Consider the following 21,067-nt stretch of genomic DNA (forward strand, 5'->3'; position numbering starts at 1 on the left):
AATTATTTCCCCTGAGATTTCTTTAAAAAGAAAGAATTACAATTGTGTTTAATGCAGAAAATTTAATGGAATTGGCATCTGCGCAAAAGGACAGAAACTATCAGGGAGGAATTTCTAAGGAAAACTAGATTTCCTTCACATTGAACGTAGAAAACTTTCACCGAACAAGTGTGTTCACCAGGATTTGAACTTATGTAGGATTACCAGTACTTAACGGTTTTAGCGCTTGGCCACTGGGGCCCGCAGACCGATTAAAAATCTTGTTTAGAAACCTTTTATCTTGATTTAGTGTGACAGGTGCCGTAGTTTGAAGGTTAGGATTACTTGAATACAGCAAAACACACGAGGACTATCTGCTTTTAAGGAAAGAGATGCCTTCGTAGAGGACTTTTTAACGAAAAAAGTCTCATATTCATGTTATACATAGGAAAAAACATGGAAAAATACCATTCAGCCATCGTATTCGTTCGTCAGGGTGTAAATCTAAGTCGAACTACCAGTATTTACCGGCCACTAATATGGCCGTAGTTTAATAGGGGAAATAACTGTTGGATTGTAAGGCATCTAAATTAAGAAATAAAAAAAATTCACTTCTGAGGTAATCTTAAACCCAAATTAAGTTTTTTATCATAATTAATGAAAGAGTTCAACTCATTTGTTAATTTTCAGATCGTTAAAATTAGTGTGGCTACAATGAATGATTATTTAGACCTGTTACAGGAAACAAATACATCAAAAGTTTCCTTTAAAATATCAGGTATTATTGAAAAATCTTCTGTAATTTATAAATGAGAAAACTTATTTAACCAGATTTTACATGTGTGAAAAAATAATGAATTTTGATCTTCCCTAGTAGAGACATTTGTAATTATATTTCTAGTTCTAAATTCAAAGTGAGAAATCTAGTTGCCTGAAGCCAGAGAACATTATCTATTCTTCTTGGCTTCTATTTTCAGCGACGAAATAAATCAACTGCATGGAATTTTTATGATTTTTCTCAACATGTAAACTAAGTGCGTGTAAGTGTTTCTTAGAAAGCTCGTCGGAAGTAGAATATCTGTATCTTGGTAGATAGATATCGTGTGCTTTAGTAAATTTAGCAAATCTAAACACAGGGCCGACAGTATTATGTTTGAGGCCTTTCTCTAAGGTCGAATAGTTGAACAGTGAAATCACCCTACATCGCCCTCTTTTACTTACTTTTATACTTTTATCTCAAAATTATATTTTGCATCCATAAAAAGTTCTCTAAATTAATGTTATTTGGATTCGAAAACCATTTTATGCTTAAATACATCTTCCCAGATGTTTTTCTTTTACTCACTGAGAGTCAATGCTTCTTGAAGATGTCAATTCATGAATGAAAAATTATTTCTTGCTTTTTCGGTTTCCCCTAACCTTTCCCACAAAGGCTGAACCTTTGGGCAAAAACAACCCTCTTATGATGTTAATTCCTCACTAAAAGAGAAAGCACTGAACGGGGTAAAGTAGTAGAAATCTTGACTTTCATTTTCACTAAAAATTCAAGCATCCCCAAAATCTACTATAAAAGATATACTCCCTAAGGTATAAAATTGTGTAATGAAATTATAAAATGCAATATATATATATTATACATATGCTAAAATATGAATGCATATATATATCATTGATGACATATATATATCAATTAAACCATTAGACACACTCACACACATACATAATCAGATATATTACAGATATAGAATCACATAGTATCAATAGGTGAAAGAAGAAAATAAATCCTACTGGTGAAAGATTGCTGAAGAAATTCAAAGCATAGTGAAAGTTTCTTTTATCTTGAAATCAAAGAACTTTTTTATCGCTTTAGTTTTTGGGAGACTATTAGATTAAAATGTAATAAATAAATAAGTATATGGAAGAAAAATAAATCTTTAAAGGAGGAAAAAGGAAAAATAGAACCAAACAATCAAATCATTTTCAGCATTAACCCTTTGCGGCATGGTGGGTCAATATATGTCCCACCTAATTAATATTTATTTTCTCAGTTAGCAATTTCCGTTAGAAATTTTCTAATCTTTTAAAAATAATCTATTTTAGTTATTATTTTTCTCGGTAGATGTTACTACTATACCAGGGCTTAAGTTTATAAACAAAAAATATTCAAAATAGGATCACAAGAGTGATATCCATGTATCTCGCATTTTTCAATATTTTAAAAATTTTGGTATACAATTTATGATATGTATGATTCTTTTTAATATTCAAAGGTATTTTATTTTCAAAAATCTTAATTGGATTCAATATTTTATAACATTAATTTTGCAGTTGAAATAAGTGGGTTAAAATTTGTCCCACCACACACTTGAATTTCCGCTCAATAGATGGCAGCACTCACGAATATTTTTTTCTTTTCCTTTTTGCATCTACTTTTTTCGTGATTGCGTGCGCTTTTACATCCGTTGTATGCTCTGATGTGCTAAAATGTCTAAAAAAAAGTTAACAACTCAGGAAGCTTTGGATCATTTTGCTGAATTGCCATCCGATTGCGACTCAAATGCTTCAGATGTCAGTTCTGATTCAGATGAAATTGAAATCCAGGAGAGAATAACTGAGGTTGAAGTTATTGCTGAAGAAGAAAGGGAAGTAGTTATAATTTGTTTCGCTTTTTAAAGACACAGACCCATCTATGCATGCGGGTGCCATATATGCATGTGGCACTGTAAATATGAATCGGAAGTATCTACCCAAAAATGTAAAAGACAAATTTATGTCAAGAGAATATATAGACTTTTCAGTTAGCGATTATTCAATTTATTGCATAAAATGGAAGGATAAAAGATCCGTTTCTATCCTGTCTTGCTTGGAAAAGGCAGCTGAAATGAAAGAAATTAATAGAAAAGAACGAAATGGAAAGACAAAAAAAGTACTGTGCCCAAACAGCATTATTTCATACAATAAGAATATGGGATATGTCGACTGATTGATCACCTGAAATAGACCGCAAAAGCAAGAAATTGTGGCACATGTTTTTTTTTTTTTTTTTTAAAACTTTATAGATGGGAGTATAGTAAACGCATTTATTCTATTTAAATTTGTTCACGAACCCGATCATGATGTAAAAACAAAGAAAGATTTTCTTCTCTCAGTTATAGAAGGTCTAATGGCACTTGCAGGCAAGAAAGAGCTGAAAAGAAAACTGAAATCCCCAGTTCAAATAAAAACTAAAAACCCGTTCGTACAACCAGAAAAGAGACTAAAAAATGCAAGTCACACGCCAAAGAGAACGAGCAGGAGAAGATGTGCGTATTGCAGCACATCGAAAGAAGAATGACGAACATTTTGGATGTGTGAAACATGTGAAGTGCCTGTATGCTTACAAAAGAATGAAACAACATGTTTTTCAAAGTTTCATGAAAAATGACATTTTTTCAATTTTAATCATATATAAATGTTTTTGAATCAAGTGCCAATTTTAATATTATTTAGTATCATATGTACGAGTATCAAATTTGAATCTTAAAATATTCAAGAAAATATTTTCTTTTGTTCCTAAAATTTAAAAATATTAAATATATATATGCAAAATGTGCATACGCAAAATTTTACAAGTCATGCATATATGCAATAAGTACAAAATGCATTTTAGTGTGTTTATTATGAATATTTTAGAATGCACGCTTTATTTTGTTTATTCATTCCTCATATGATTTTTTTCCCTGCTATACACCAATATGCTATAAGACATGTCCTAGTTGCATGGTGGGACAAACGGTATCCCACCTTCCCCCGTAAAAAATAAAAGCGCAAAATTTTTTTCAAGCCTTAAAGGCACTTAAGTAAGTCCATCTGACTTATTCTAAGGCATTTTTTAAAGATTAAAATATATTTTAAATATGCGTGTCGCAAAGGGTTAAAACCAATTTTAAATGCGACGGTATATTTTTCTGCCGATACGAAAACTTAAGAAAATAGACAGAAATCTGTATTGTTTCACCTATCAGTATATGACAAATGGAAAAACAATACAAGAAAAAGTAAATTTGAAAAATTTGTGAAAGCGGAATAATTTCGAATGCTGCACAAACAGAAAGATACCATGCAGAGACATTGGATTTTTTTTTAAGCAAGAAATGCGAAAATTCAGCAGTGCCCTCATTGTGCTTCTAATAAGGAGGTCTTCCAAATTCTAGCTGGAAGGACTTCCATTTATAACAAGATAGTGAGAATGGCATAATTCCTTATTATTTGTTTTCATTTAAAGGGCGAGAGAGAAGAAGCACGAGGCACTGTCGGAATAATTCATGTGTTAACGAATTATCGTCTGACATGTTTTCGTTGGGGTGCCATTGAAGAGACATAGCGTTTTTATGAGGGGGCAAAAAAAAAAAAAAAAAAAAAAAAAAAATCCGTTGTCCTATCAGTGGAATACGAACCACAGGCATTCCGACTCATAGTCCGATCTACTATCACTTACACCCCGAGTTCAAATTCTAACTGGAAGAAGCTCCTTTGAGCAATTTCTAGCTCAAAGAAGAATGAGATAATTTCTCATAATCAATACGGATATATAACTGATGATTCTAAAATTTATTATCATTAAGACTGAAAAAAATACACGATTTAATTCATTTTCATACATTTTAAAAGAAGTTAAATTTTTCATAGAGTTACTATAAAATATTTATTAGAATGTCAAATTTAAGCATTTCAATTATTTATATAATAAAGGATAAATTTTATATTTATATAATAAAGAAAAATCGTTGATAATATCACTCTGATTTTAGTGGAGATATTTTAAGAAATAAATAAGTGAAAGCTGGAGGAAGAAAAACTATTTCAAGTTATATGTTTATCTTAAGAGTAACGAGAGAAAAACTATGTTAAAAGAAAAGGCACGCATATCGAAATTGTTTCCTGTACTGCTGACAAATTGTTGTATGTTCATGAATAATTGATTGCTACTAGATTAATACAGGCATAGCATATTTCTAGAGACTGATTTGCTGTAATTTCCAATATGATTTTTACATACTTTTATATTTAGGACACTAATTACATCACACTGAAGATCACTCAATGCAATAATTCCATTGCAGTTTTTATAGAAAATTATAAAATTTTCAGTTTCAATAAACAAATATATAATATTTCGATGACTCAGCAGGTAACATAATTTATTATCTTTCAAGTTTTTTCCGAAAGCACCTCGGCAAATATAGAATCAGCCGCAGACTGTACTAACTTTAACAAGCGCAGTATCCGAGTGTTCACATTTCTGTTTATAACTGCAATAAGAACAAGTATAAGTTTGAAGAGTTTACCAATGGCTATGTGGATAAAAGAGATGATCATAAGTATTTTGACCTGGCTTTGGTTTCTGGTCAATACGTTGGCTGTAGGGAAGATTTCGTGATTTTTTCCATGTGAACTAGTTTTCTTTATAAATTCCTCTAAGTCTTTCGTTAAGTACATACAAAGTTGCTACATTAAACATTAGTAAGTGTTTACATAGGTAAACATTTTAAAAGCGACTAGCGTAAAGAAAGATTATTTAAATTATGTTTTTAAAATGCAAATTCAGAACACTGAAAACCAAACAGTAAACATAATAAGACTAATTTAATAATCTTTGGTTTGGTTTAAAATACTTGAAAACTTTACTTAAAAAATGTTGAAATTTACAATGTTTACAACAAACTGTTATTCTGCCATATTCATCGATTGCGTTAATCAAAATCTAAAATTATTTAACGTAAAATGTAATTATCCGAAAATTAAGTAAAATGAGAATTTTTTCTCACTATATCTGTAGCTTACAATGGCTAGAAAAAAATAAAGCTCTAGATAATGAGTATTTCTACAATGAAAAAACTCTATTGACTAGAAATAGTCTTTGGAGACCTTAGTGTCAGTTAGCCTGCGGAGGTAAGGTTCCCTTCCAAGTTGTTTTCTTTTCCCATGAGGTAGGGGTAGAGAGGACTCTTCTCCATTATTATTACATTTAGCAAAGACGTTTACAATTACCTATTCAATCCTTGCTAATCAGACAAATTTGGGAAGAAAGGGAAAGTTGTAGATAAATTTTGCTTCTTCCAGTGCCAGTTACAAATTGTACAGCTGTTCAATAACATTTGAACTATATCATTAACGTTGCATATAAATAAATTGTACTTGTTCTTTCCTTGTCCTTCCAAAAAGTCCTTGATCTGTTCTAAAAATAATACTGCAGAAGTTTCAGAAGTGAAGTACAATTTAAAGCTACTTAACATTTCTATGCATATAAAAAAGCAAAACTGTTAAAAATGCATATAGTTTAACGCTTCCTGTTTTATTTGGAATAATATTTCAAAAATAAAACTCGTGTTGGTTACGACCCAAGCAATACTTAACGGGATAAAGAGTCTTACTTTGATAATGCTAGGATCATGCATTCAGTTTTTGTCGTTTTAATAAAATCCATTATGATACTTATGCTGGTAATTATAAACTGCATTTACAGATACAGAAGTATGATTAATACACTAATATCACAGAATAAAAGCTTTTTATGCTCTGACACGTTTTGTCAAGATACCAATTTTTAGTTCATATACAGGATTCCCTAGCCAGATTCCTTTTTTATATAAATAAGATGCATAGAGCACAAAATGGAACAGTTAATTATATTTTTTATTCTTTTTCAAAATTTAATTCTTTTAGATATAATCTTTAACGGTAAACAATATTCTGGTAAGTTATAATACAAAAATTATTACTAATAATAATTTATATCCTAATATTTATATCCTCATTTATATCACTCAAAACAGAATTGGAAAACTCATTCAAATCATACTTAATCAAAATATTTTACTAAGTTTTGGGAAAAAGGAATTTTGGGGTTTGTTTGATTTTTAACGGTAAATTCTATCATTAAAACATTTTTACCGTGTTTCCTCATTCATATAACATTAGCAAAATAATTTACTAAATAATTCTTAGATGTAATAGTATTCTTGTTTATCTTTTGTTATATGACTAAAAATAAATAAAAAAGCAGCTGGTATTCAATATTTATTTTTATTTAATTACAAATACTTGGCTATTGGTACTCAAGACATAGTCTTTCCATATTACCACTTTTCTATTAGGCCTTGAAATTATGTTCACAACCTAATAGAATTCGGAAAATCCTGTGATTGCATAAAACTGCGGGAGGTGCTAATAATGACAAATTTTAAATGAAAATAAAAATTTATTTAAATAAATTTATTTAAATTCTATTTGTGCGTGTCTGCTTTATGCATTTAACGTGTCAAATTCAGATAAGTGAGAAAAATCCATCCAACACAGAGAAATAATTCTTTCTAGTCTGTGGTAAGATTGTATCAAATTCATTTAAACTTCCGTTTAAATTCGAAATGCGATCTCTCAAATCAACAAAGGAATACATTTTTGGCTTTAAATTCCACATTAGGAGCAACTGTATAATAGCTAAACTTACCAAAATATTTTTAGAAAACCGCCAAAATTCTAGAAATTGCTATAAAATCCCGAAAAATATTAGGAAGATTATTGCTTGCCAATTCCACGCTGAAAAGATGAAGCGTTTACGAAGATGAGCTCGACTGTTAACGAACAACTTGTGGAAAAAATTCAACGCTAAAATATAAATACATATGCCAAATTTTCCAAAAATTTCTGATAAATATTGTACTCTCATCGTAAATATATATGGACTTATAATGTGATGAAAACTGAGTCAGTAAAAGAATAGATTAAAATTCTTTCTTTTACCGACTTATTTAATTTCCCAAAATAAATTGGCCTACTAAAACTAAATAAAATAGATAAGTAAATAGTAAAAAAATTGTGTAACAAAATAAATAATGATTTTTCTTAAAATACTGCCCAATAAAACATGTCGAATAATTGAAAACTTACAAGCTTGGAAGCTAAAATTCTAAAAAGATTTCGGAAAATTCGGCCGTCACATGTTAAAAGAAACAAGTCTACAGGCTACTAGTACAAAGAAAGAGGAGGGAGACGAAACTAAACGCGACAACTACTTCTTGCCATTCAATACCGGGGAGGCAATTTTATGGCTTATCCATCACACTAAGGGGAAGCAAACATACTGCCTTAGGCTGGGCCATGTTAGAGAGATTTCAGAAAACGAAAGCGATTTTTTTTTTGAGGGGTTTGTTGTCTGACAACGCGACTGTTTTCAAAGCATTTCGTTCCGAGAGGCGGGCTTGTTGATGGGTTAAATAGAATTTCAATATATTACCATAATGAAGTTTATCAATGTTACGATGTTTAAAAAACAAATCGCTGAAAAATCCTCAGATCTCGGAATTAAAAAGTTTCTATAGAAACTAAGCTTAAAATCGCCAAAATGTTGAAATGTCGCCGAATTTAGAACCGTTTAATAAAAGAATTCCCATCCCCAAAAGCAAAAAGTTGTTTAAGAGCTCTTTATTAGAAAAAATGAATTTCGAAATGCTTATATTTCACTTCTTGCTTAGAAACTCGAGTATCCCATCATTTATATTAGAAATAAAAACAAATTATAACTCATGAACCCATTCAAAAGATAACCAACCATATATACGGCAGTGAATCAAGAAAAATATTCCTCCAAACTGCTAATTTACACTCAAAATGGCAGTCGTAAAAACAGACAGAAATTTCAGATGATTAAAATTAAGGACCTTCTGCTGATTTTGTCCAAAATTAAGGACCACAAATCGATTCCTACAAATCTAAGGACTTTTAAGGACCGTACGAACCCTGTGATTATGACTCTGAAGGAGGAGTTCTACTGAGGTAATCATAAGTCACCTTACAGTCCACTATTATTAAACAATTATTAAACACACAAAAACCTTCTAATTAAGCACAGCTTCATCAAAAAGTCACCCAAAAGTACTGCAATGCAGTATGTTGCTAAAATAGTTATGTGGCAACCCACAATGTCACCAAAAAGTATATATTTAGCAACTCAGATATGTATACAGCACATATCTATTTGAGTCAGAGTGCAATGCCGAGTTCCTGCAGTTTGATTTTTTTTTTTTTTTCAGTAAAAACATATGAATTGTGCACATGAGATACACAACACAGCAAAAACAAATTCCAGATGTACTTCTCGTAAAAAGTAAGCATTTTATTATCGATGTTTCTCACTTTTTAATTTTACTAACTGACTGCTCTTTTATGGATTTAATAGTATACCAGCATTTTAAAAGTGGCTTTTGTCTTTTGCACATTAGCTTGGGAAAAAATTTTGACGAGGAAGAGTACCCTTTTGTGAAAGGAATTCCAGTTATCTGGAAATCTGTTAACAAGTTTGTGAATGCTCTCCAGAATCACTAATGAGTTCACAACTTTTCATTGGGGTGCAGATAATCTGAAAGTATAAAAAACTCATTGGCAAATATATGTAGGGAAAAAACTGGTGATAAATTCGACACAGTGTTGAATTTTCTAAGAACAAAAGTACTGTTTGTTGAACATCCACAAATCTTAACTGATACATGAATGCAAAATTATGAATATCCAAAATTATGTACACTTCCAGATATCAGAATTTTACTGTATAACATTTCTAGCACATTTATTATGTATTTGGTTACTGAAATCTAAGGACTCTTTTTTAGCAATGAGTTCACTCCATTTTTCTTTTTAAAGGCCTTGAGATTGGTTTGTTTTAATTATCCTCTTACTTGATCTCATAGTTACTTAATAGATCTTTTCAACTCATCTCTTTCAATAACTCATTCAGTGCACAGAGAGAATTAACATTTTTTGACTGCTCAATCTCGGACCTCTCCCAGAATGTATGATATCTTCATTCTTCAGATACTTTCATCAATTTATATATCAAATATAAATAGTACAGCAAATATAAAAAAGTATGGCAACACTTAATACTCTGCAAACATGAACATTGATCTGACTGTGCCCATGGCATACACATTTTTTTCCTCTTCACCTTTTCTAATATAAGATAATAAGTTGCATTTAATAATTCAGTTTGTTGTATCGAATTGAATAATTTCAATTATTAATGGTTTATGTTAGTTTGCTTTTGATTTAAGATGAAAAAACGCTTTCTTAAATTAAGCATTGTTCAAGAATATACTTTTAATTTGCTTCCTTATGAATGGCAATAGTCTTTTGCTTACTTTGCTTCTTCTAACTTTGTAAAGTAACTTTATAAGATTACTTCCTATTGAGTACAACTGGGCTGAAACTAGTGAAAACATTCGAAAACTTTTCTTATTTGCCTGTTGTGTAATTTGAAGGAAAAAGATAGAAGGCGCTGTTGCTCGCATAGTTGAAAGAGTATAAAGTTTGTTCATGTTGAAGGCGATGGCCTAAGAATACACTCTGTATATAGTGAATTAAAATATTGTTAAAAATGTAAAAGTCTTAAAATTAGTAAACTCACTGAATCACCATCATCTGATTTAGAAATGCAATAATTATTTCATGGCGCATGCGGCCGAAAATTTAGGCTTAGTGAAGATTTTAGGTGTTCGATCTGAGTGTTTCGATTTGGATTTAACAATGAATATTTCATAATCAAGGGACAATGGAATTCCAAATAAAGGTAGGGAAACCTTAAATCAATTATTTAATGATTATTTGTAGCAAATTAGTAAGTATTTATTATTACTGTCGTGGGTGTATTTAAATTAAATAAAAAGGAAGATAAATTAGACAGGTTGAAACATTCCACATTGAGATCGTCTGTTACAAGGTTAATTAAAGTGATTGAAGATAAATTAAAGATTGAAAGGGAGGAAAATTTGATTAAAGAATTACAGGAATTGTTTGAATTATAACCGAAAAGAAAAATAATTTGAGAACGCTTAATGATGAAATACAAGAGTTAATTGATGTTAACTTAATTGAAGAAGATTATAAGATAAGTGAAGAATACAATGACAAATGTATAATTGTAGTCAAATTAAGCAGTTTCTAGGTGTGGTTTCCGCAGTATCGCCAGCGAATCTCCAAAGTTCTGATTTAAACCAGTCTAGTGGTAATGGAATTTTGCATGTAAGTTCCAGTTCTAGTGGGAGTAGTACGCTGACATTACCAAAATTAATGATTGGTAAATTTTGGGGAGACCCCAAACAATGGAATGAATTTTGGAATAGTTTTGAAAATTCGATAGATAAAAACGAAACGCTTTCAAAAATACAAACATTTGAATACTTAAAAAGATTCTTAACGGGACAAGCTTCGAATGTTGTTTCAGGCTTTGAATTAACAGAAAGTAATTATGATAGTTGTGTAGCATCACTAAAGGACAGATATGGTTGAAAAGACCTGTTCATTAATTCATTCATGAATAAAATTCTCAATTTAGAAGCCGTTACAAATTCTGCTAACGTTAAGGCTTCACGTAAATTGTACGACGAATTAGAATTTTCGATTCATAATTTGGAAGCTTTAGAGGTAACTTCTGGCTCATATGGACATTTACTAATTCCAATATTATTAAAATTAATTCCGGACTATTTAGCTTTGGAATTTAATCGGCAAAGAGGATCGAAAGATAATGTTGAAGCTTCGGAGTTAACACAATTTATTAAAACGGAAATAGAATGCAGGGAAGTTTCAAATCTAGTATTAAATGAAAGAAAAAATCCTGTGCCTCCGCGAGTCAATCAAAATATGAAACTAGAAAATATGTAAAAAATACACCCACGGCTGCATTTCATACTGCAGTTAACTGAAAATGCATCTTTTGTGATAATTTGCATGAGTCATTTAAATGCGAAGTGAATGTTTCCGATAAATTAAAGAAACTAAGATTCGAAAACTGCTGCTATTCTTGTTTTAAAAAATTTCATACATAAAAAAAGTGTAGAAATAAAACTAAATGTAATAAATGTGGCGGTATGTATCACAATGAATCGATTTGTACTAATAAATCCCCTGTAAACAAAAAGTCGGAACAAGGTTATTCCGAAAATGAAACTGAATCTCTGACTTTGAATTCTGAGGAAAGAAATAAAGTTCAAAACTTAAAATTGATTGTTTCTGTTCCTCAAGGTGATAATAATAATGACTGTAATGCCAGGGAAATAATATTACAAACTTGTACAGTTTATGCTTGGTTCTAAGTATAAATCAAAATTAACTAGATTAATTCTTGATCAAGGCAGTCACAGATCCTCTATAACGAAAAAATTGGCCGACTATTTAAAACTTACTCCAATCCGTTATGAAACACTTTCTCTTTATTCATTTGGTGCGAATAAGGCAATGAATCATTCCTATCCCGTATCAAAATTCAGAATTGGAAACAAAATAATAAAATAAAAATTTAATGTTTGATCTCGGATGTTATTTCCTCGAGGCCCATTAGTGTGCCTAGTAAACAAATTGCAGACTTCATAGAGCATCTGGGGTTGCAGATCACCGATTGCTCAAGAAAAAATAACACAGATGTTGAGATATTAATTGGCGGGGATGAATTTTGGAATGTTGTTTATTCCGAAAGAATTAAAATATTTGAATGGTTCTACGCAGTCAGTTCTGTGTTTGGTTGGGTTGCTGCAGGAATCTAGAAAAATAAAACAAATAAAAAATGTTCTGAAAATTTAGCGGTAATGACAAACACTGTTGTGTTGAAAGATTTAAGAGGTTTTTGGGAATTAGAACATATGGGAATTAATGATACTCATGATTATTCCGATATTGACTGCGAAATAATAGATCAGTTTGAAAGAAATTTTCACTTTAAAAACGGAAGACATGAGGCAAATTTAATCTGGAAATACAGTCCGAATAATCTAGGAAATAATTTTAAGGTAGCTAAGAAAGGATTCACAAACCTTCACAATACACTAAGTAAAACTCCAGAGATTTTTCAGGAATATAAAAATATAATTGAGAACCAGATATTAGAAGGAATTGTGGAGGAATGTCTGAATAATGATACAAATTTGGGATATTTTATGCCACACCGAGCAGTGATATGACTGAATGAAACCACTAAGGTAAGAATTGTGTATGATGCTAGCTCAAGGACAGAGGACACGAATTCGTTAAATGACTGCCTTGAATCGGGACCTAATCTAAATTCAAATGTACTAGACATTATGTTACATTTTTGTAAGTTTAAGATAGCGTGTTTTGGAGACATTGAAAAAGCCTTTTTGATGATAGCAATTGCTGAAGGTGATTGACAATTTCTAAAATTTTCTTGGTTTAATGAAAATAATGACTCCTTTAAGATTACGCAAATGTGTCGCATAGCTTTCGATTTGACCATATCTCCTTTCATTTTGGCCGCCACTATAAAATATCACATTGGGAAATATAAAGATAAAATGCCGGACAGTTTCGAAATGTTAAATTCTTCTGTCTATGATTCTTCTATATATATGATTAAATTCTTCTATATTTTGGAGTAGGAACTGTTGAAAATGCATATCGGTTATCTGTAGATGCGGTTAACATATTTAAGGATGCTGGGATGGATTTCAGAAAATTAAGAACTAATTCTAAAGCATTAAATGATTTATGGGTCTAAAATGGGATTAAGGAATCAGAAAACAAATTAACTAATGAATCAAAATTTTTAGGCATGATTTGGAATTCCACTGAGGAAAATATAAAGTTAAATTTAAAAAGTTTAATTGACTTTTCTACTGGAAACGATTTTGCTACAAAAAGGAAACTTTTGCAAAGTATTCCCCAAATATACGATCCATTTGGATTTATTGCACCCTTTGTTATTCGGGCAAAAATTACTATGCAAGAAATCTGGTGTTCCGGTGCGGAATGGGATGAGGTCCTTCCTGCAAAGATTAAGGACAAATTCAACATTTGGCGGGAGGAACTTAGTGATTTAACTGAAATATCGATACAGCAAAATTTCTTTGATGACGATCCAATGAATATAAGCCTTCACCTATTTTCAGACACTAGTCTTTAAGCATTTGGGGTCATTGCATATTTCAGTTACCATATGAGTGATTCAAAAATTAAAACTTACTTTATCATGTCGAAATGCAGGGTTGCACCTTTAAGAGCAATCACGCTTCCTCATTTTGAGTTAATGGGAGCAAGCACTCGTGGCTGCTCGAATGTATAAATATTTTTAAAAAATGTTTGGTAATTTAATTGAGGATGTTCTTTTTTTTGGGGGGGGGAGTTATTCCGAAATTGCCATTACTTGGATTAAAGGTTTGCCAAATAATTAGAAACCATTTATCGCCAATCATGTTACAGAAATACAGGGTATATGTAACAAAAAATTGTGGAACCACTGCGGAGGAAAACAAAATCCTTCCGATTTACTGACTCGAGGAATTAGTGCTCAGTCACTAGTTAAGAATGATTTGTGGTGACATGGGCCACACTGGTTACGTTTTCCTACTGAAAACTTTACGAAACAAAAGAAATTACAACCAAATTCAGAATTGTTAGAGTTAAGAAAAAGTATTATTTTGACTAATTAACAATGAATCCCCAATTTTGCATTTAGAAAAATTCAGTTCTTTAGGAAAATTACTTCGAATTACTGCCTATGTATTCAGATTTATTGGGAGGCTTCTGAAAAGGTCTACAGAGAATGGACCTTTAAGTGCTTTTGAGATTGAAGCAGCTGAACATTATTGGGTAAAAATTAAGCAATGAGAATCATATCAAGTGGAAATAATTAAGTTAACAAATAAAAAATCATTTCTCAATTCTTCCATCTACTCCCTTAATCCAAGGCTTGATGAGGAGGGAATTCTTCGGTTGAAAGGTCGTATTCAATTTGCAGACTGTCACGAGAATTTAAAACATCCTATTCTATTACCCTCAAATGCAAGTTTACCAAGTTGATCATCATGGACTCGCATGAAAAGGTATTCCATGCTGGAGTTAATTCAACACTAACTCAGATCAGAGACGAATATTGGATCATTAAGGGAAGACACCATGTTAAGACTATCATCAGCAAATGTGTGATATGCAGATGATATAGTGCTCATCCTGGGGTACAGGATATTGCTCCACTTCCTCCAGACAGAATCCAAGAGTCGCCTCCATTTGCTGTGACCGGGTTGGACTTCGGCGGTCCATTTTTTTATGAAAGACAGGCAAGGTAAAGTTCACATGCTGTTGTTAACATGTGCAGTCACTCGTGCCTTACATATAGAGGTAGTAACTGATCTCAGCACTGAAAGTTTTTTGCTAGCTTTCCGAAGATTTTTAGCTCGCCGAGGACTGTGTAACACCATGTACTCCGATAATGCTCAGACTTTTAAAAGAGCTGACAAAGAACAAAAATATATTTTCAAAGCTTTGAGTGACTCATCTATGAAAGAATTATTTTCATCTAGAGGCATAAATTGGAAATTTATTATTGATAGGGGTCCATGGTGGGGAGGATTTTGGGAGCGTATGGTACGAACCATAAAATCCAGCTTACGCAAAATCATTGGTTGATCATCCCTTACTGTAAAAGAGCTTGAAACAGTCAGTGCTCATTGAAATTGAGGCAATGATTAATTGTAGACCAATTACCTACATGTTTACCGATCCCAATGAACCTTCTCCACTAACCTTCTCATTGTCTGGTTGATAGACGATTACTATCTCCACCTGCTAATAAAATAACATCAAATAATTTGATGGGATCAAGAAATTCAATTATTAAACGATATAAATATCATGAAGATATTTTAAATCATTTTTGGAAGCGTTGGAGATCAGAGTATCTTTTTAATCTGAGATCTGCCAATATTTGTCCTCCACACTCTAACGCATCTCAGTTTAAAATCAACAGTATCATCTTGATTCATGACGATAAACATTCCAGAAATCTCTGGACAATAGGTAAAATTTTGGAATTAATGCCAGGCAGAGATGGTAAAATAAGATCTTGCATAATTAAAACACCTACTGGTATCTTAAAAAGGCCTATACAATTGTTATATAATATGGAACTTAACTAATGTTTGTATTTTGTATTTTTAGGTTTGATTCTCCTGACCTTGCTGATAGGTATCATTTAATGTTTTGTAAAATTTATGTGCTTATAATTATGTATGCATGTTTGTTATATTTAACCTTTTCTCTAGAATTGATTGTCGAAATATTAATTGAATATTCTAGAATCTATCATTGAAAGACGAACTGTCCACAGAGTTCAGGTGGGAAGTGTTGCATAATTTGAAGGAAAAGGCTAGAGGGCGCTGTTTCTCGCATAGTTGAAAGAGAATAAAGTTTGTTTATGTTGAAGGCGGCGTCCTAAGAATACGCTCTGTATATAGTGAATTAAAATATTGTTAAAAATGTAAAAGTGTTAAATCAGATGATGGTGGTTCAATAAGTAGTAAACTCACGGAACCACCATCATCCGTTTTAGAAATGCACAAATTAATTCATTGCCAACAAAACATTTGTGGTCCATGTTAATTAGAAAGCCCCATAATCTTTTAAATTTCAAAGAAACTTTTATTAGAAATTTACATATTAAAAATCATGATAATATTTTTTAATTATTGTTATTATTCAGGGTTGCCACTCAAACAGGAGAATAAAATTCCCTGACTTTTCCAGGTGTGTTTCAAGAAAATTCCAGTCTATCCGCGTAATGTACGTTGGCTGTGCTAAGAGGTAAATTAATTATGGTATTACTTGTATAGTGTAGCAAATTCACTTAATTATTCAATAAATCCCAGAGGACATTTATTCTTAATTATTCTTGGTATACTTTGTTTGATAATTTTGTTTACTTTTCCACTTAAGAAACTTAATAATAAAATTTAAGATATATACATTGGATAACAAATGTACTCGTATGTTTTATTTAATTATTACTCATGATCATCACCAGTTCAACATGAGGCTAATCCGGTCCTTATAAATCACAACGCAATGCTAAATAGTTAGGTTAGATTTTAGGTAAATTTAAAAGGCACCTTAACACTTGAAAACACAAATATAATTATAATAGTTGTTGTTTTCTCCACTGAAGATTGAGATTAGAATCTTCCCAATCTGGAATAAAAGAAGGCTTTTTTTGCAGACATTCTGCAGCTAAACGAAAGAAAGAAATCTATTTTAATAAATTGAGGTATTTTATATTTATTTCGCAGCATACATAAGGAAAAAATATGTGCATTAAATTTCGTGATGGTATGTCATCATACTGCTAGAATTAATTTCAGGATTATGCCAGAGAAAATTTCCTGAAATTTGGAAATATTATTTACTAATAATAAATAAATTTAGAGGGAAGAAGCAACATTAAATTATACGAATAACATAAAAATAAAGCTAATTACTTACAATTGAATTAGAATAATCAACGATATTTTAGCGAATATAGTTATATTACATGGTTAGCCTAGATGACTGATTACTATTTTTTTTTATTTTACTGCAAAATGGCAAGGTATTTATTTAAAAAAAAAAAAAAAAAAAAAAAAAAAAGGTTTAAAAATATTTTGCGGTTAAATTCTAGTATACGGTAAGGTTTTTGGCACGATTTTGAAAATTGTCGCCAAGACCAAAATGACCTGTTTACTGCACATCATCATGCCACCAAATCCCATTGTACCATACATGGAGATTATTCTAACCAAAAAACGTCTATGTAAAGAAGAAAAGGTTCCATACAAGTAAAATGCTATTACGCCGCTAGAATGCGGAGGGAAAATTTGCCAAGGGATTTGGCAACGGAACCTGGCGGCCAGAATTTCCTTCTCCGCGATGTGCACCGAAATTGAGAAACATGGTTTAAGAAGAAACGTTCTTTGACAAAAAGAAAGCTACGAAAATCAGTTTTTAAATTATTGCGAAAAATCCAAGAAGAAACATTTTATCAAAGGACGTTTCTTCTTGGATTTTTCGCAATAATTTTAAAAACGGATTTTCGTAGTTTTTTTTTTTTTTTTTCCCCTGAAAATAACTAATCCATGAATTAATTTACTTGCGCCAAAAAATATTTTCTTTTCCTTTAGAGTTTAACCGCTTGCGCTAAGACTAAACTTCACGGTTGCGGTGCCGTGCGCTACAATATAACAAGCGGTAAAGTGTCTCATTTACGCCGCTCCGCATCTGCGAGTGCAATCCAGAGCTGTAACTCGAGAAATAAACAATCTCGTTGTTAGGCGACGTGTGCATCACGTTATTTTCATTTTTGCGATAAATGCTTATCGATGTGGTGTTCACGTCGCTCGCGGTTTGAAACAAAAGCATCTCGACGTGCGTGGCACGTCTTTTTAGCGCAAGTGGTTGAAGAAATTTTAAACGATATTCACTTTATGAACTCTTGATAACCTGACCTTCGAACTTCGACACCGGTTTCGAGCTTTGGCGACAGATATATCACCGCATGCACAGCTATTTCCCTCTATGATGGAACGGAGCCACGTAAGTTGCAGAGAGGTTTTCCTTCTTTACAATACATATTCTTTGATTCAAACGCCCATGGTACCGTATATTAGGATTAAACCCATTTTTTTTATATGAGAACAGGTACTTTCTTTAGTTCATGCACTGCACATGCGATTCTCGAGAATACTGGAAACCAAAAGTTGCGGGAAACTTGCTTTGTCTTTCTAAAAGACAATCAAATTGGAGCTGCGAAAATTGGCTCTATGCCAGCTGCCCGAATGACACTCACGTGATACACAATTCGCCAAAAAAGTTACTTCTTCCGACGTCGGCGCAAAAATCGCTTTTTTTGGCGGGATCGTTGTATGTTCCCTGACTTTTCCAGATTTTGACAAAAATACTTAAATTCCCTGACTTTTCCGGTTCTCTCGGTTTTCCAGGTAGCGTAGCAACCCTGTTATTATTATTTGATTTAAAAATTTTTTACATTGAATTCCTTAAAAATACATTGCAGCACTATTTCTGTCAAGAGAACATCATACATCTATATAATAATAATAAGAAGAAACTTAATTAAATGTAAAAAATTATTTTCTTAAAGAACACTAAAAGATATGCATGTTAATGAGCTGGAAAAATAATATGATTAAATATCACATAACAACATTATTTTTTTAAAATTTCATGCAATAACGGAGGGGGGTATGTTGATAATAGGTAAAAATTAATCCTATAAAGCTCTATTAACACTTGGCAAACTATGAAATGCATATTTCATATAAGGAATTTAGTTATTTATATACCTCAAAAGGTTTCCCATACTTTTAATACTACATGTGTTTTCTCCCCAGTTGTAGAAAATTAACCAAAAATCACACATCACATAAATTAAAAAGATTTAATTAATTTATTGAGAAATTTCATAATCAAATATATATATATATATATATATATATATATATATATATATTAAATTTACATTTAATTATAAGAAAATTTAAGAAATTTATCAAATTAAATTTAGATCTTAATATTTAAAATTAATTTAGATATTTGTAATACCTAATTTTTTTAAAAATATTAAGAGACTTCAGAACATCACAAAAAGAGTATGGAAAAAAAAAAAAAAAAAATTTAAAACAGGGAAGAAACAATTATTATAGGAAAAGAGTTTACCTCACACTTGGACTAACTTGAGCTAAATTTGTAAGTGCTAAGAGAGCTTCAAAATTTTGCAACCCAGTACAATTTAGATCCAGTAATGCCATGATTGGTCTTACAACCTCAGCACACTAAGAAAATAAAGTGAACAAATACTTATTCTTTTACAACTTAGAGTACTTCCATATTTTTATAACTGTCATTTTTTTAAACCATTGCCAAGAATAGCAAAATTGCCAGCGGCGGTCTGTGTGCTGTGAATAGATCATGTTATGTGAATTGGTCATGTGTTAATGTATTTCCATTTTTTAAGGAAATGCTAACAATCTTAAACTTACTAATGACTAAGAAAAATGCTAGATCATTTTTCCAAGAAAGAAGCATTATACAGTCAAAAGTCGTTAATCCGGACTCGTCGGGACTTCGGAGATTCCGGATTATCGATTTTTCCGGATTATAGATGATCATCAGTTTAAATCTGGTAAGATGGCATGCAGAAATTACAAAATTAAAAATATGAAACCGTAATTTATGAAATAAAGAACAATTATGATCTAAAGGGTATCAAAATTTACAAAAAGAAAAAGCTTAATATTTATTTGTTTACTTTATTAAACATTTCCTTCAATGTAAGTTGCTTCGTTTCATGTGATAATACTTTCTCTTTAATTCTATTAAACAGACATAATTTCTTGTTTAGTTACAAAGTTCCGCTGTTCAAGTCCTATAATTGCTGTGTTGAGAATAACGACTAATTTGTCAATCGAAATGTTTTCGTTTTCAATAACCTCTGGGTCACTTTCTTCACTATCGGAAGCGAATTATAAGGACGAGGAACTTGATTTAAATCATATCAAAGACGGAGTATATCGAGATGAAATACTACACTTAGTACGGAATTATAAACCAAATAAAATAAAAACATCTGCTCTGAAGATAAGGATAGTGCTGATAGATCAACTTCCAATCCGCAGCGTGAAATTGATAAACAGATTTCGGATTTCAAAACATACTTTCGCTTTGTAGATACAAATTACATATTAGTAAATATATTCGGAAATTCTATTTGACATAATCTTTCTAATCTATCATAATCTAATAATGACGTTTCTGCCCCCCCCTCTGCCGCAGAGCAGCGTGAAATTGATAAACAGATTTCGGATTTCAAAACATACTTTCGCTTTGTAGTAAATATATATCGGAAATTCTATTTGACATAATCGAAAGTTCAGGCTTACTTTTATAAAATTGCTCTAACAGTCTGCAAAAAATAATAAGCCGGATTCAATTCGAAGATTAAGGAACAACGCAATCTGCAATATTAACTGAATTAGATAACTTTAGCTTAGCGTATAACTCCGTTACACATAAAACGCGCATGCGCACAAACATATTCGCAGCTGTAAGGGTCTTATGCGCTCTCGTAAACGCCTGTGCGCATGCGTGAACGCGACGCATGCGCAGAAAGTTTGTAGCTTTGAGGTCCGGATTATAGATCATTCCGGATTATGGGTGTCCGAATTAACGACTTTTGACCGTATCTTGCATTTGAATATGCAAGGATGCTCTCAAATTAAAA

General features: G+C 31.5%; 1 protein-coding gene and 1 long non-coding RNA gene across 3 annotated transcripts in view; one reads left to right on the forward strand and one right to left on the reverse strand.

The window, feature by feature from the left end:
• unc-45 (unc-45 myosin chaperone) overlaps positions 1-21,067 on the reverse strand; it is a 175,398-nt gene that overhangs the window by 43,028 nt on the left and 111,303 nt on the right. For both annotated transcript variants that reach the window (XM_085820693.1, XM_085820694.1), the window contains exon 18: positions 19,504-19,619. In XM_085820693.1, coding sequence (XP_085676819.1) covers positions 19,504-19,619 — 116 coding nt within the window. The remainder of the gene's footprint in view (positions 1-19,503; positions 19,620-21,067) is intronic.
• LOC146996307 (uncharacterized) overlaps positions 17,990-21,067 on the forward strand; it is a 111,433-nt gene continuing 108,355 nt past the window's right edge. Inside the window, exon 1 of the long non-coding RNA XR_015042179.1 lies at positions 17,990-18,363. This is a non-coding gene — a long non-coding RNA (uncharacterized LOC146996307). The remainder of the gene's footprint in view (positions 18,364-21,067) is intronic.

This window comes from Stegodyphus dumicola, chromosome 7, assembly GCF_044657685.1.
Source record: "Stegodyphus dumicola isolate Sdum_Otavi_A_Nest chromosome 7, ASM4465768v1".
Classification (NCBI taxonomy): Eukaryota; Metazoa; Arthropoda; class Arachnida; order Araneae; family Eresidae; genus Stegodyphus; species Stegodyphus dumicola.